Source organism: Stegostoma tigrinum, chromosome 4 (genome assembly GCF_030684315.1).
Source record: "Stegostoma tigrinum isolate sSteTig4 chromosome 4, sSteTig4.hap1, whole genome shotgun sequence".
In the NCBI taxonomy this organism is placed as follows: Eukaryota; Metazoa; Chordata; class Chondrichthyes; order Orectolobiformes; family Stegostomatidae; genus Stegostoma; species Stegostoma tigrinum.
Genome location: NC_081357.1, coordinates 13,709,805 through 13,727,693, shown reverse-complemented (window position 1 = coordinate 13,727,693; position 17,889 = coordinate 13,709,805). Strand labels below are relative to the sequence as shown.

General features: G+C 43.5%; 1 protein-coding gene across 1 annotated transcript; it reads left to right on the top strand.

The window, feature by feature from the left end:
* Nucleotides 1–2,922: 2,922 nt before the first annotated feature.
* LOC132209557 (uncharacterized) lies at nt 2,923–17,305 on the top strand. Its single transcript, XM_059645689.1, has 7 exons — nt 2,923–3,011; nt 4,385–4,581; nt 6,323–6,373; nt 8,108–8,301; nt 9,119–9,248; nt 13,831–14,005; nt 15,642–17,305. The coding sequence occupies exons 1-7, from the start codon at nt 2,923–2,925 to the stop codon at nt 15,814–15,816; spliced, it is 1,011 nt and encodes a 336-aa protein (XP_059501672.1). The 3' UTR covers nt 15,817–17,305.
* The last annotated feature ends 584 nt before the right edge of the window (nt 17,306–17,889 follow it).

Below are 17,889 nucleotides of genomic sequence, written 5' to 3'. Positions count from 1 at the left end.
GAAAGAATTTAACATTTAATTTGGGTGTGGGTAAAATTTCCAATGTCTATAAATTGCAAGCATTTGGTTAAAGTGCAGGAATGGGTGGCGATGAAGCCACGTTCACTCTTGAAAATGTTTCTCATCATCTCTCTTGAGTGCAACATGCAAGATGTAAACCATCATGTAAATATTGCTGAGAAGAGAGACAAAGAGCACGGTGAGTGTTTCTAATTGTGACGTAGCCAATTGAGGTTGGTATCTCACACAAAGCTACTGTTGCTGTCAATGTCCAAGGGTAATCTGGAATCATGAGAGATCACTGTAGTAAGGCCAGACATTGGAATATTTCTGTGTATTTGTGAGTTCCCACTTTTCAGGTTCCGTGTGATTAATTCTGCTTCGCAGAGATGACTGTGTCCAACATGCAAAGGCCCTGTGACCAAGATTGGTGTCCCACACATTGCAGGAAGGAATTAAACAGTGTTAGCTACAAAGCATAGTATTCCAGTCAAATACATTACTGACTAAAATGTACTGCAATTCTTGTTGAAGCCTTAGAGCACTTGAGCAAATTATTACTGATGTAAAGGCTGGACATGTCCAGCTGGACATCTGAAACCTGGCTTCAAATTTGCCTTTGAAGTCTGGCCTTACTTCAGTGATCTCTCATGATTCCAGATTACCCTTGGACATTGACAGCAACAGTAGCTTTGTGTGAGATACCAACCTCAACTGGCTACGTCACAATTAGAAACACTCACCGTGCTCTTTGTCTCTCTTCTCAGCAATATTTACATGATGGTTTACATCTTGCATGTTCCACTCAAGAGAAATGATGAGAAACATTTTCAAGAGTGAACGTGGCTTCATCTCCACCCATTCCTGCACTTTAACCAAATGCTTGCAATTTACAGACATTGGAAATTTTACCCACGCCCAAATTATATGTAAAATTCTTTTTGACTCTTTATTCCCTGGAGCATTAACAAGATGAATATCCTGATATCTAACTCTGACCGAATTCCATGAATTCAAAGTTCAGTTGCATATCAGCAGACAAAAAGTGCTGGGGGAATTTAAGTGATAATGGGAACTGCAGATGCTGGAGAATCCAAGATAACAGTGTGAAGCTGGATGAACACAGCAGGCCAAGCAGCATCTCAGGGGCAGAAAAGCTGACGTTTCGGGCCTAGACCCTTCATCAGGAATGAAGCTTCTGGACCTGATGGTCTTCAACTTTGTGTTTTAAATAAAATGATTGTTGTGCGAGTGGAGGGGCAAGTTATGAATTTCCAAAATTCCATAAATTTTACACTGAGACAATGAAGTAGAAGTTTGCAAATTTTAACACTGCCACCCACAAAAAGAGGGAAGAAGAAAACAGATCATTTGGTTTGACATCAGCAATCAAGAAAAATGATGGAATAATTTACAAAAGAACTATTGATGCAAAAAGACAAATCCAAGAGTTCTAGTCGTAGATACATACAGCATGGAAATAGACCCTTCGGTCCAACCAGGTCTGGTGGCCCTAATCCCAAACTCAACTAGCCCTACCCTGCCTGTGCTTGGCCCATATTCCAGCAAACTGTTCTTATTCATATCCTTATCAAAATGTCTGTAACTGCCACCTTCTCTGGACGTTCATTCTGCAAAAGAACCACTGTCTGTGTGAAATGTTGCACTGTGTGTCCTTTTAAATCTTTCTTTTCTCACCTTAAATATATTTCCCTCATTTTGAAATGCCCACCCTCGGGAGAATTCACCTGCCGTTCACTATCTCTACACCGTTCATGATTTTAAAACCTCCTCCAAAGTCACGCCTCAAACTTCTATGCTCCAGTGAAAGAAGTCCCAGGCTATCCAGTCTCCCCGTATAACTCAAAACCTCCATTCCCAACACATCCTGGTAATCCTCTTCTGAACTCTCTGCAGCATGATACTATCCTTCCTATTACAGCGCAACCAGAACTGGACACAGTACTTTGGAAGAGGCTTCACCATTGCCCTGGACAACCTCAACATGACTTCCTAACTTGTCTACTCAAATGTCTGAGCGATGAAGGTGAGTGTGCTCAACACTTTCTTCATCACCCTGTCTACATGTCAATAAAGATTGATAGACGATAGGATACCAGTCTCTGTGGACATACTTCAGTGGCGATGAGAGAATAGCATGTCCTGAAGAAATTTGTTCACAACAGTTGTCTTTCTCTCTGTAACCGCACAACACCCCTGTTGTCTGGCAGGACTATGACTCGTACCTTCCCATCACCAACACACTGTTACATCAAAAACACCAGTTCAAGACTCCCTGGAAGTACCCAAGATCAAAACACTGGCACATTATTGACCACATCATTGTTCAATCCCAAGACCAAAAGGATGTCCTCATTACCAAAGTGATGACCAGTGCACAGCAGTTCTGGGTAGGTCACTGGCTCATCTACTCCACAGAGTCCACTGGACACCACCATGAACAGTTGAAGGTGACAAAACACTTCAGGAAAAAAAAACTCAATGTTGAGCAGCTTCAAAAACCAGGCAGACTTGCAAACTTCCAAAAATGTCTTCAGCAAACTCTCCAAAGTGTTCACTTTAAGGGAGTGGAGGAAATCTGGAAAGAGCTGAAGACAGCCATCATGTCATGCCGTGAAGAAACCATCAGCTACAAAACCAGGAAAACCCCAAGACTGGATCAACAGCAATGACCACATCATCCAAGTCGATATCAACAGGAAGAGGAAAGCTCTCCATACCTGGCAAAACAACGCCACCAGTGAGACAAAGAGAGGAACTCTTCAAAACAGCAATGACTGAGATAGAAAGAAAGGAGAGAGAGAGAGAGATCAGAAACTAATGGTAGACTGAAAAAGCTGAAGAGCTTCAACTCCTTCCTGACAAGTTTGAAACCCAGGTGTCTTCAGTGCCTCCACGGCAATGTGCAGACCCAACACCCTCGGCGTCAAACCCACGTGGGGTAAGGATGGAAATCTTGGAAACTCATCGGGAGCCATGGTGGCTCAGTGGTTAGCGCTGCAGCCTCACAGCGCCAGGGACCTGGGTTCGATTCCGGCCTTGGGTAACTGTCTCTGTGGAGTTTGAACATACTCCCCGTGTTTGCGTGGTTTTCCTCCGGGTGCTCCGGTTTCCTCCCACAGTCCAAAGATGTGCAGGCTAGGTGGATTGGCCATACTAAATTGCCCGTTGTGTTCAGGGGTGTGTGGGCTCAAGGGGGTCAGTCTGGGTGGGATGCTCCAAAGGGCGGTGTGGACTTGTTGGGCCAAAGGGCCTGTTTCCACTCTGTGGGAAACTAATCTTCAGAGACACACACAAAGCATCAGCTTTTGATGGACAGAATACAACAATAGAAGTCCTCAAACAATGAAACAGTCGTTGGCAGAGACTTGTTAGAGTTAATCCAGTGACCACTCATCAACAATAATCTTGGATCCCCACCCAAGTGTTGAAGAATAATTCTTCACGTGAAGAATGGAATAACTGCAGGAGTACAAGAGATTCCAGCCTGAGATTTTCCAATTGGAAGAGCAGAGCTCACTACCATCTTCATCAACTGCTGCTGAAACTCCAGGAGAAGAAAAGAAGAAATCCCTGTGGATGTCAGGAATGCTACCATCGCCTCCATCCTCATGAAAAGAGCAAGTGGACTATGGGAACTTCTGAGGAATCTCCCCATTCTGTATCAGCAGGAAGATCATCATCCATATGAGAGGAAAGCTTGCCTGAAAACTAGTGAAGCTTCTAATCAAACCATTTAACTGTGGACATGAGTTTCACTGCTCAGCAACTCTAAGAGAATTTCCAGGGCCAACACAAACCGTTCTATATGACTAGGCACTCTCTACATCCTTCATCAATCTGACGGAGTCTTTCAACTCAGTCAATCAATGGCTCTCAAATGAAATTCATCAAAACCCTCTGTTTCCTCAACAACAAGATGTCGGTGACAGACCTCACCAGCAATAATATGACAGAATCCTTTGAGGTTAAGGCAGGGGTCAGGCAGGGATGGGTCATCAGCCCCACCCTTTTCTCTACCTTCGTCGCTGCCATTCACCATCTTGTGAAGAGCTAAATTCCCAGTGCAGTGGGCATTGTCTATAGGATGGACAGGAAACTTTTCAACCTCACCTGGTCGAAACCCAGGAAGAAAATGATACTGACCTCAGTACGATGATGACAATTGTTATCTGTGCTCTCTCTGAAGAGGATCTTCATTCCTCATTGCATGCCTTTGCTGAAACATTCTGAAGAATTCGTCTCAGCCCTAATCTCAGGAAAACTCATTTCTGTTGTCAATTCAATTCCAGATCAAGTTCTAACCCTTCCACATAGATCACCACAAAAATCCTCTCAAACCTGGAACATTTCCCTTACCCAGGAAAGTACTTCTCACCTCAGGCTGGTATCAATGCAGGATTCAGCATCACATCCAGTCTGGGAGAATCACCTTTGGGCAAATAAGGATGAGAGCTGTCGATGACCTTGACATCTGTGCTGACTCCAAGACACTTGTGGACAAGGCAGTCATCTCCCAAATTCTCTATCAGGCTCCAAGCCATGGGCTACCTAGAGATCGTACCTCAAGAACCTTCAGAGTTATGCTCAACACTGATTGGGACAGATTGTCCACATCAGCTGGGAGGACAGGTCTATTAATTGCAGCAGCCTTGGTTCAGCCAATAGCAACAGCATCGAGGCTATGATCATACGGAACCAATCCCACCCCCCCCACCCCCGCACCCCCAGCCAGCCATGTGCTAGAGATGTCCATGATCCAACTATCAAAGTGCCTTCCTTCAGCTGGGCAAAGAAGCAAAGGACGAATGAAGTATTTCGAAGACTCACTGACAGCTTCGCTCAAGAAAAACAATAAGATATCACCTCATGGGGTCCATTGTTCAGAAGAAACTGACTTGGAGGAATCTCCAATATGAAGCCACACAATTCTTTGAGGACACTTGTCAGGAAGATGAAGTACACAAAAAGTACCAGAGAAAGGAACGCCAATGATCTCAAGGTCAGAGGCCACTTCCAAATCCCAGAAACACCTGCCAAAAGTGGTTGGAGGTATGTTTCCAGGATCAGCCTCATCAGCCGCACAAGGACCCATGCTGCCGTCATCACTGACATGGAATGTGTGAAGCGGACAGTCATATGCATTAGCAAGTGATAGACATGTATGTTAAATGTATGGCTTCTCATTTCTGTTCCTTTTATGGCAGGAACATCTTCACTTTACCTCCTCAATCCAGCTCGCACATGATTTTGAAAAATCCATCAAATCTCTGCTCAGCCTTCTTCCCTACAAGGAGAACATTCCTAACTTCTTCAATCTAGCCTCATAAGTGAAGTTTCTAATTCCTGGGACCATTCATGTAAATCGTTTCTGCACACTGTCCTACATTCCTCTGCTAATGTGCCACCCCTGAATGTGCGCAATCCTCCTACTGAGGTCTCACCAGTTTCTTGTCCAGAAAAGGTCACCCTACCATCTCCCTACAAATAGTCACAATGCAGACTACAGCAGGTCGACATTACAACTTGCTAAAGGAGACACAGGGAAAGGGTAATAAATGTTAGCCTGTCATTAATAATCATGTCCCAGGAAGGCGGAAACAATACAAACACAGGAGGCACTGATCCAGGTGGTAATGTTTCTGCTGCATAATACTTGCAGGGAGACTGAACAGTTCATGAACAAATTACAGATGTGAAAAAGGGAGCCCCCTGCGACTCTGCAATGCATTTCTGAAGAAGGGTCGCGGTTCGAAACGCAAGCTTTCCTGCTCCTCTGATGCTGCTTGGCCTGCTGTGTTCATCCAGCTCTACACATTGTAAACTCTGAAATGCAGGCCCTGTAATTGTCAGGATATAAAAGCAGACTTTGGTGTCAGATTTGCCCCTGGATGCTGGTTTTATTTCAGTGAACACTTTGTGGTTCAGATTTCAGGGCTATTGACCACGATCTTGTATTGGAGCGAGGTACAGAGTTGGTTTGCCTCCTTTACATGAAGACAGCCATAACCCCCTCCCTGCAACATTTACATGATACTTTACATCTTTTGAGGTTGAACTCATGTCAGGTGAAGAAAAACAGTGAGAAAATGTAAAGTTGGTCACCCTCCTCTTGAACATTTGTACAAAACAGGTCCATTTATTTTACTACTTGTAGATTTTATCAAATGACATTTAAAATTTACCTGCAATTCTTTCTGATTTGTTACTGCCTGGAAAATTTGCAAGGCAATTTACATGTTTTTTCCAGCTTCAAATCTAACTGCCACGAACTCCCATTAATTTGTGTTAATACTTGAAGAAATTAAGATCTGCAGAGACCGCATTGAAGAATTTGATGAAGCAAAACTAAGTAATCTATCGAAAATTAGCAAAGATGACCATATCTACTCCAAATGGTTTTCCTGATGGCTAGTTTGTTTGACAAGTTTGGTAACAGTACAGTCAGAAGAATAGTGAGGTGCATCAGGCCGTCAACAAAGACCTCCGCAAACAGCCATCGCCATCAATCGACAGCTCATCATTGCACAGCAAGAAACTGCCAAACTGCTTGTCTCAGAGATGCAACAAGATGTTCCCAACGTCGAAATGCACCTTCGCAGCCTTCACCCCCATTTGTGCCACACATCGCAACATCACCCACTTTGGTCAAACCCCACTAAGAATCCAGCCACAGTTACTGAACACCCCCATTTTACAGCCTGTCTTTTCATGAAGGATCCTGCAGAACTCACCCAGTAAAGGAACCCCCACACAAAGGGGCACGGGGAATGTTCACAGAAGCAATGCCCACCTTTTACAGCACTAGCACCAATGTCCCAATAAGGCGAAGAGTTTAATTATCCCAAAGTCATTGTGAGGAGCCACAGAGAGAGTGTAAATGTAAGGCAAGTGGGTTAGGTGGCAGGTGGAGGAGGTGTCAGTTCTGTGGGTGCAGGTGGAACAGGGTGGCAGGTAGTTGAGTGATCTGAGTGGCAGATAGATAAGGTGCAGTGTGGCAGGTGTTTGAGCATTCTGGGTGGCAAATAGGTAAAGGGGGTAGAGTGGCATGTGGATGAGCGCTCCGGGTGGCAGATAAGGAAAGGCGGAGAGTGGCCGGTGGGTGAGTGATCATGGTGGCAGATAGGGAAGGGTAGAGACTGGCAGATGGCTGGGTTGAATGACAGTTGGGATAGGCAGTTGAGTGATGAGGAGATACTGGAGTAGTGTGGGGAGGCAGATTGTGCGGGCCTGGCGATGTTGTGTGCGGGTATTTGGATCAGATAGGATTGTGGTTAGTTAATTTGTGTGGTGGGATCGTGTATGCATGCCAGGATAGCCTGGGAGGATACAAGGGCAGTTGGGCATGGTCATGTAGTTCCTAGGTAGGATGTGAGGTTAGTTAGGACAGGCCATTGTTGTTTGATCAGTGAGGATATGTGCTCGCATGGGTAGCTGGAGAAGTAGTTGAGTGCTAGTTGGGTCAGGCAGGGGGAGTCAAATCAGGATGGCGTGTAGTTGAATGATGGGTGATCATTGGGAGCAGAAGGGCTGTTCTGGTGGTAATGGAGTTAGTAGTCTAGTCAGGGGTGTCATTGGGTGATCATAGAGAGACAGAGCAACACAGTATAAGTTGAATAGTGGGTTGTAGTATCCACGCATAGCCCGGGAATTGGGGGACATCAGAGATGGGGATTGAGTGGGAGTCAAGTGGCTCAGCTGTATCATTAAGCAGGAGTTGGAACTGATTTTTAATTGTCCGTGTATTATTTCCTCGGCAGCCTGTAGGCCAGTGATCCAGATCTCTTCAAATTCTCCCAATCGAGTTCAGGCTGAGAGACCTACTTGAAGGCTTCAGGAAACAAGATTGGATTGGGACTTCTGAGGGACCCTGATGTGTACCTTTTGGGTATGTCCCATCTCTGTCTATCCATAGAACGGTCTGGGCCCATGAATCATCACAAGGTGTGTAACAAAGTAATGTTCCCATAATTCCTCAGCTTCAGTGTTTCTGTATCATGTGGCAGCCATGCCTGAGGGCAAGCCATATTCAAAATCATTCCCCAAAACGGTATAAAAAGATCCGTGTTCTCTGCTCAAACCTCAGATCCACCTGAAGGTGCTGATAGTCATTCAGTGCGTTCAACAGGGATCGGAGCAGAAACCAAGATGCTGACACTGTTCTTAACTGTGTCTGTCCTCTTCGGACATCAAGTTGCTGCTCAGGAAAAGGTGGAAGAGGTGGACAACTTCTGTGAAGAAATTGATTGTCTCTTACCAGAGACCGCCATTTTGGAGAACGTGAGTACAGTTCAAGGTTTATTGCATTCTGTCATTTTTGTACCAGTGGAAATTATTTAATGACTGCTTTCAATTCTCTAACGTGTAGCCCATAAGGAGCCCACACCTCAGTTATGAAACATGTGAGGGAACTGAAGCTTATCCTCAGGTCTCATTGACATCAGAATCGCTGTATACTCTGTGAAGATTGTAAGATTGAGAGGTTACCTCATTGACACTTCCAAAACTCTTAAAGGGCTGGCAAGGGTAGATACAGGAAGGGTGTTACTGCTGGCTTAGATTCTCGAATCACAGAACACAGTGTCAGAATAAGGGAACAAGCCATTTAGGACTGAGATGAGAAAGTATCAGAACAAAGTAAGAACGTGAAGTTCAAGTCAAAGAGCGACTCCAATATTTCTGCCTCGCTCCTATGTCTATTATTGGATATTCTGTTGAAATTGGTTTGCTTTGTCCCAAATTCTGAATGAGAAATGAGGCCCAAACTGAATTCCGTTGAAATTTCTCTTGGTCTTACATACATCTGCGGAAAGTTCGTGTGGAAGATTTTCAACAACATTCCGTAGTTTTGATACTGAAAGCACAAGGGAGAAAATGATCCATTATGCAAAAAATGACCAAGGTGAAATGGTTGAATGGAAAACAAGATAAATTAAGAGCAAGATTCACAACAAAATCTCCCAATTCTCTTTAAAACTCAAAGCATGGCTGACACCAATGTTTCATCCAGACACCTGGGACAATCCCCTAAACAGAATTATTTTCAGGGATACTTCAGTTACATCGTGTGCGAATGCATTTTATTTTCTTGTTTCAGGGTTATGAAGAAGTTACATTTAATCCATCCCCATGGGTTGAAACAAGAGTCCATGGAATGGATTTGAAAGATGCAGTGAAGGCCGGCCTCGACCGACTATTCAATTATTCACAGTTCAACAACGATGAAGGTACGGTTTGCTGTTGCTTCAATGTGACATTGGAATAGGAAATAACACTTTACTATTTGGCCTGGCTCATTTGAAACTTTCTGTGTGGAGATACACACTGACCAGTTGATCCCAGATTTGCTGGTTTTAGTTGTTTCTCCAGGATGATGCGCATTGTGCCCTCCATTACTAACCCACTGGAATCTGTGGAAGCTGTCCCCGCATGGGTGCAGCGGGATCCTAAGCTCACTTTCCCATTCCCATCACCAACTCCAATTTGTCATTGGGCATTAAAAAGTTATCCGGGCCAGAACTAGGTGGGATAAATTAATATTTTCTAACCTCAGGACCAAAGTCAAGGCAACGGGGCAGAGGAGTGAGCTGGGAAAGGGCAAGTCGAGTGGCATAGAAAGTGTCAGAGAGTCTCGTGGGAATAGCGTATCAGTGAAGAAGGTCAATGTAAAGATTATCAGGAAGAAAATGAAAGACTCTTTAGTTGAATGTACAAAGCTTTTGTAGCACGTTCGATGAACTGGGGACATCAATAGAATAAAGGAAATCAAATCCAAGACCCAGATGTATTATTGCAAAGTCACCGATGCTGGGAAATAAATCTTCTAGAGTCTGCGAACTTTCACAAAAATCAAGGGAATGTGAAAGGAGCTGCCCTGAAATTAAAGGGTGACAAAGAGCAGTGGTGAGAAAGGATCCTGGTTCAGAATTTTCAGAAGGAAAATCAGTATCGATGGAGATTGGGAATATCAAAGGCCGGAGGGAAGACTTCATATATTTCACTTTCTATACTTGTCATCATTGCCTTACAGCTCACAACTTCAATGAAAAGACAATGAGCACATTAGAACTGAATTCCACATTCAGTCTGAAAGTGATATTATTTGGTCCCAAACAAGAACCTTGAACATAGTGACAGACAGTGACATTGGTGTGAGAGGAGGGTTGGCCAAAATAAATTTGTTAATGGGTTTAAACCGTACGGCCATTACTAAATTTTGTGAAACATTGAAAAGTATAATTAAGAACAGACACAAAATTAAAAATTCAGCAAGAAAGGTTCATCAACAGTTTGTTCCTGAATTTAATGACAGAATTACAATGAAAAGAATAGTTTTGTAAAGTTGCAAATAACAACAATAAAACTGACAATTGAGAGCATTTCAGGAAGAGTTGTGTGACCAAAGGCATCAGAAGGAATAACAGAGATAGCAAGAACTGCAGATGCTGGAAAATCTGAGTTAACAAGGTGCAGAGCTGGATGAGCACAGCAGGCCAAGCAGCATAGAGAGAAGCAGGAAGGCTGACAGGATTTTCGGAAAAAGGGTCGAGGCCCAAAATGTCAGCCTTCCTGCTCCCCTGATGCTGCTTGGCCTCCTGTGTTCATCCAGCTCCACACCTTGTTATCAAAGAAGGAAAAACAGTTTGTGAATTCGCTTTTGTAGAAATGTAAAGAGTAACGAAAACAGGCGTTGCCTCTATCATTCCCTAGCTGTGATACTTCTCCTGTGAGGAACATTCAAGGCATAAGTGAAAAAATATTCTGTCTCCGTCTTCAAAGTGGAAGATACAAATGGTACACCAGAAATACAGGGAAACCAAATCAACTTATTTAATGCAATATCCTTTTATTATCACATACACTCCATTGCAGGAGAGCAGTGAAAAACCTTCACAATGTCTGCCTTCTGAATGTGACACCTCCGGTACAAGCGCCTCGGTACAATTCTGGGATACAGCAGAGGGATAGAAGTTGTTGTTTAATGACGGAATTGGAAATAAGTTAAAAATAGGAAACTATGAAGGGGTTAACATTCCACAGTTCGAAGGTAAGTTCTAAGGCAAGGATTGTGTCGTCACGCCGGTCTCTGTCCAGGACTCACTGCCTGGGTACTGCTCCGGGGCAATTTCCCGGGTGCTGCTGTGGGGCTTCAAATATATGCTGCTCTATGGTCCCAGGCCACATGCTGCTCCAGGCTCACTGTTCGCAGTGCTCTGTGACTCACAGGGTGTGCCTGCATGCCCCAGGATATAAGGGCACCCTGTTTGTGCTGGTTACTGTGTGGGACTGTCCCCGTGGGACAGGGGCTGCTCAGTATTGTCCCCGTGGGACTGGGCCTGTTTACTCAGATTCTCCATAGGACGTGGCCAGCTCACTTTGCAAATCCACTATTCAGGGGTATGTGGAGAGAGAAAGTTCAAACCACAAGACGAGAGAGAAAAATAAATGGAAAAAATCTAAAGGGACTGGTGAGCAGAGAATCGCTGACAAAAATTTTGGAGAAATTCAAGAGACCTAAAATTGCCAAACGTGATTGCCAAATCTAAGGGCCAATAAATATGGAGCTGGAAACTCACAGCAGGTCAGACAGCATCCGAGGCCCAGGGAAGTCAATGCGTCAGGCCAAAACTCTTCAGCTGGACTGTCAACTCTGAGGGTTCTGCAAAATGGAGCTGCCAAGTGTAATTATCCAAAACCTGCCAGATGCTAAAATGGAGTGAAAGCGTTCTCGTCATATATCATGGAAACAGACACTTTGTTCCAACTCATCCATGCTGACCAAGATTCCGAAACTAAACTCGTCCCACTGACCTGCATTTGGCCCAAATCCCTCGAAGCGTTCCCTATTCATGGACCTGTCCAAATATCTTTTGTTTGTTACAACTGAACCTGCATCGATCACTTCCTCTGGCAGTTTATTCCACGTATGAACCACCCTCTGTGTAAAAACGGTGCTGCTTGGGATCCTTTTGAATCTTTCTCCTCTCACCTTAAAAACAATCCCTTTCTTTTGAGCACACTCACCCTCAGGAACAGACTTTGCTATTTATCATATCTATGCCCTTCGTGATTTTATAAACCTTTATAGGGTCATCTCTCATTCTCCTCCATTCCAGGGGAACAAAGTCCCAGCCTATCCTCCCACTCCTTCAAACTCAAAACCTCTTGACTTGGCAACATCCTGGGAAACCATTTCTGTCCCCTTTCCAATTTAATCATATCCTTCCTCTGACAGGGTGACCAGAACTGCACACAGTACTCCAGAAGAGGCCTTACCAATATCCTGTAAAACCTGATGTCCCAATTCCTGTACTCACTGGCCTCAGCAATGAAGACAAGCATGTTAGATGCTTTCTTAACCATGCTGTCTGTCTGTGACGTTTAAAGAACTCTGTATCTGAGCTACGAGGCTTCTCAGTTTGACAACACGGACCAGGGCCCAACCAATAACAGTATAAGTCCTGCCCTCGCTTGCTTTTCTAAAACACAACAGCTCATCTTTTTCCAAATCAAATTCCATCTGCCACTCCTCAGCCCATCGGCCTAATTGATCAACATCTCTTTGGAATTTTAGATAACCTCATTCACTGACAACTCTTGCACAAATTTCTATAAAATGGAAAAAAGAAAATGGAAATAAGATTGGTTTCTGTCACTTTTCAGTGAAAAACAAAGAACTGCAGGGTATTGGGAGAAAATTGGAACCGATAGTGAAGGAAAGCTGGATAATAAAGTTAGAAACACAACGTCTGATGAAAGTAAATAATGTTGAAAGATACTTGAGAATTTATTCAGTTTTTTGAGATTGTAATGAGTGAGTTAGGAAAAAGGGAATCAGTACGTGCGGAATACTCCAACTTCCAAAGTATTTTGGTAAGTTTATTCACAAAAGACTAATTTGAAAGTAAGCATTAGAGGCAAATTATTGACATGGATGAAGTATTGATTCATGAAGAGAAAATAGGAAATAGAAATGAAAGCAGCATTTTCATTTGGCTGTGCATAATTATTAGATGCTCCAGATTTCAGTGTTGAGGCTACACATATTGGAAGGAGTTGATCCCATTGAAAGGCACAACTTTGTGATGACACTTGAAAATGCGAAGGTGGAGAAATTGTTTCTCTTGGCTGGAAAATCTTGAGATTCAGACCTCGATTTTGATCCTAAACTGGAGACTAAGTTTTCTCTCCCAGGCCCTGGGAGAAAATGGCAATAAAGACATTCTGGAGCCAGCTGTAGGCTGCAGCCAGGCCATGAATCTGGGAAAAGGTTTGGAGGCAGCCTTTTCTTCCCAGTTCCAATAAAAGCAGCAAGACCCTGCACCCTTGTCCTCACACAGCGCCCACCTGCACCCCATCCCAGCACCTCCCAACCCCCAAACAACATCCCATCTTGGCCACAAACAACCCCCACAGTTTCTCACAATCCCCCAGGTAAGGAATGCCCCTCAAACAAACTCCATCGCCCCTCAATTCCCCAGTGCTTTGGGGCACTATTGCCTATTTACCCACCGTACACTCCTCTTTCTGTGACAGGGAAGTAAACAGAGGCTTCAAAACCCTTCGAAACTGTGATTACAGCCACTTCAACCTCTTAACCTTGTGTAAATAAATATTCTGACGTTGACAGTAGCGCTCACAGTCAGAGCTGTCAATCAAGGGCTACAGGTATTTCCAGGGAATGATAGATGTGTGGGCTCTTAACCAATTCATCACCTTTCCCCAATTTGTAACTTCTAAATCGCTGTATGCAATGCTACTACTTACCACCTTGTAAAATGCTGCAACTGTGTTTCCTTTTTTCTGCAGAAACAATTGTTCCCCTCACTCCACCCTGGGGAGTCATTGGATACATAGAAGATGGCAAAATACAAAATAATTTTGATGTATTCACGATATTATCTCCTCATGCTAAAGAAGCACCTAAACCAACAGATACATTGGTTCAGATAGGACATAAAATTTCTGCTCCGTTCTATCTCATGTGAGTATAATGTATGACAAAAGGGTTTAAAATTCTGCTTCTTCTTGGGACTCCTGTAAGAAAGGAAGAAAGGTTTCTCTAATGGTTTTCTTGGACGTGTCAAAGCTTCTGTGAAGCTGTCCCTTCATGTTGCGAAAGATGTAGGAGCTGACGCGGTACAATAAATCAGCTGGAGGATTCGATCTTTCTTTGATCTGAACCAGCAGAACAGAAGTTGAATGCAGTAGCTCGGAGAGAAACTCTGTGTGTGCATCAGCTAAAAGCACTGAATCTTGAAACAGTGTGTGAGCTATCCAAGCACATGGAAGATATTTCGGAGAGTTCTGGTGTGTGAAGGGGACACTGGGACCTGTCTCACTAGGACTGCCATGATGAGACGAGAAGAAATGTCTCGGTGGCGATCTGCAATCACTGGATCTTGGACGGTTCATTGAAACAGCACAATGTGGGAACCGGCCCTTCAACCCAACATGTCCACAACAACCCTCAGAGCATCCCAACCAGACCCATCCCCCTGGAACTCACCCAACCTACAAATCCCTGAACACTGTGGGCAATTTAACATGGCCAATCCACCTAACCTGTACATCTTTGGACTGTGGTAAGAAACCGAAGCACCTGAAGGAAACCCACACAGACATGGGGAGAATGTGCAAACTCCACACAGAATGGCACTGGTCCCTGGCACTGTGAGGCAGCAATGCTAAACACTGAGCCGCTGTGCCACCTGCTCAATAGTGATGGAAAAAAGAATTGTTGGGTATATTTGAATGCCACTTTTGCCCAGCAAAGATGAGATGAACTCTTCCTGAGAAAAGTGGATTTTTGAGACACATTGAGACTTCATGCATTGCCAAAATTTTGCCAAACATATTGCCTCAGAATTCAGTTACATTTACTTGTATTGCATCAGCTATTTAAAATGTGAAATTGGTCATTTCCAGTGAATACCACTTCCCGGTTAGTTCATGTGTACTTGTCTTGAGTTAGTCTGTTTCTTATGGAATGTGTTTGCAAAAGCAAATTTTTTTCCATCAGTTTCTTTTGCCAGGATGATTTGAGAAGTTTAATTTCCTCGCTGTATTGCTCTCGAAGAGTATCGTACCCATGTGTTTGACATTTCTTGTGTCACCTCTTTTGTCAATGTGACTCAACCGAGAGTCAGACTGTGATTCATGGGGCTGTTGACATCAGGTGCAGAAGCTGGTCAACGTGAATCTTTTCATGAATCGATACATTACAAAACCTTTAGATTCTTCTTCTGAGAACATGGTTGTCACTCCCCATTCAAATAATTCAGTTCACCCAAAGGTGGCTCATGTTCTTTCTGTCATTCACACAAATGTTTCATTTTGTGTTTTTCTGATGTGGAAGTGCTGGCGTTGGACTGGGGTGGACACGGTCAGAAATCACATGGCACCAGGTTATAGCCCAACAGGTCTGTGTGAAAACACAGGCTTTCGAAAGTGCCTCACCCAAAATACATCGTTTCACTGTGACATCTGACATTCGGTTCGATTACAATCATTTCAAACGGTGCTTTAAGTGCTGAAGGAGCTGAAAAGCCTGCTCTTGCTCTTCTTTTCACTCTCTAAATGCTCCAGAGTAAACGTACATTGTCTTAAATCTGTTGCAGGGCATTTGATGAAAGTGATGGCAGTAACCTTAGCAGCGAACAATATGAAGGCCGAGTGTTCCAATTGATGAAGGCTTTGGAAGCAGACAACAGACCCTTTGACAAAACTTTCTTTTACATTGGTTGGTTTAATCAACTTGGGCTAATGGAAGTTGCCTTTCAAAAGAAAATTTGAAATTGTTCTGAATATTTCAGACATCAAACAGTGAGATGTGCTTAATACTATTGCATGGCTCTAAACTTTTTGATCTCCCATCTGGTACACATTGGATTTCAGTCTGCGTATGTGTCAGTACTTGGTGTTTGAACAACTCCCCTAATCTCCTCTTTTCAGACCCCGATGGCCCTGTTAATAAACACTGCCCTCCACCAGCAGTGAGAAGGATTTGTCTCCAACCCACACTGCCTCATTTTGACATGGGGAGCTTTATTCAGCTCTCTTAACTTCGACAGTCACGCGGGTTTTGCCTTTTCTGACATTGTTCTAAATTCAGTATTCATACTTTGAAAGTCTAATTATTTTAAAAAGCTTCTCTCTTGTGTGTGTTCAATTCAAAGTGTGACAACATATTCCCGGGGAGGGAGATTTTGATTTTCACAGGGGACTGCACTCCTGTCATTACCCAATTAAAATAAATTGCATCAAAGACAAAGGCAAGGAAGTGGTAGTGAGTATTTCTAAAGCAATGGTTTGGCTTCAAATAATGTACTGCATTCATTTATGATACATGGATTTGCAGAAGAGTGGAAAGGGTTTAGTGATTCCTCTGGTGATATGACCTCAAAGTCTCCATACTGCACAAATACGTCAGACTAATCCCAATTGTACGTGGGTGGGAGATCCTCTATTGGGTGACAGGGATTCATGTATTCAGCAATTTTTCTTTTCGTTTGCTTGCTTTCAATAAATTGACTACAATCTGAGATTGAGAAGAATCTAGTGACAGGCCTCGGTTCCAGAATGTTCTATCTTCACACAGGAATGGATTATATTTGTTTATCCCAATCATGCTCATGAGAATGTTTAATATTCCTGTGAAACAAATGTATTGAGAGTGGGAGGTGTTGCAGAGCACAGAGTATTGAGGCTGTTACATGTGATATCATGAGATTTGTCAAATGTGAGATTCTACATGGCCTCCCTCACACTGTTCGTTTCAGATTGAATTATTTGCTTACAAGAGAATATTTAAACTGTGTAAAGAAACAGAGGATTTTTTTTACCACAATTTGAAAAATTTCAATCCGTGTGTGAATAGTTACACATTCTGTACAGTGAAAATACAACTGGACAAATATAATTGTATCGATCATAGACTGTGTACAATATGAAGGGCAATATATTCACTCAGAAACCTGCCAATGGGACACCGAATGTGTTTAAGGCTCCAAAATGTAGCACTTTTAAATTGGTCCAGATTATCATCCAGAGACTGAAAATGAAACACCATTCTGATTTCCGCAAAAGCAAAATTCACATTTGCAATACCCACATGCTGAATCTACCATTAAGGAAAGGTTTTATTTTCCTGGTAAATTTGACCCACTCACAGGTTTCTGTTTTGGAGGAAATAAGTCGTTATTTTCTAGCCTTTGCTTCTCTGTTGTTTTCCTAATTGCTGGGAATGTGTACTCACTGTGAAATAAAGGGGAATGCATTACAACACCTTGCTTGTGGTGTGGAAGTGAAGCCGATGGCTGGCCAGACAGTTATTTTGGGAAAGGCCCATACATCCGTCCTCACAAAGTGGGAACAGTCCCGCTGTTCAGATCCTTCATCCAGATCCAATACTGAATACAATCATTGCAGGTGTAGGTGCCAATGTAGGATGCCACCCCTCTCACTATCATATCAAGAAGGAGTGAGGCTGCAAAAGCTTGTGTCTGCAAACATACTGTTGGGACCATAACCCGGTGTCGTGTGATACAATCATTGCAGATATGATTGTGGCTCAAATCCACATTCCCATTCATTAAGAGGCCCATGAATGGAAGACTCTTCAATGTTGTGCATGGATTCATTCCCAGCAATCTCACCCCAAATAGATTCAAACTCCAGTGTCATCCGTCATCCTGGAATCGAACCACCATCACAGGTGATGTACAACATTCCTCAGATGGCTGCTGCTCCTTCCATACCCTGAGACCCACACTCCATGAGTCACCTTGCCTTGTGCACACTCTGTTCCCTGTCTCTATCAACAGCGCCTCACGCTGGCCCAGAGCTTCAATGTTACCCAAACCAACT

Coding starts and splice junctions, on each gene's coding strand:
- LOC132209557 (XM_059645689.1), top strand. CDS start 2,923: ATGTGCAGACCCAACACCCTCGGCGTCAAACCCACGTGGGGTAAGGAT. Junction 3,012..4,384: donor GGAGCCATGGTGGCTCAGTG/GTTAGCGCTGCA, acceptor TCCCTTACCCAG/GAAAGTACTTCTCACCTCAG. Junction 4,582..6,322: donor CCATGGGCTACCTAGAGATC/GTACCTCAAGAA, acceptor TAATACTTGAAG/AAATTAAGATCTGCAGAGAC.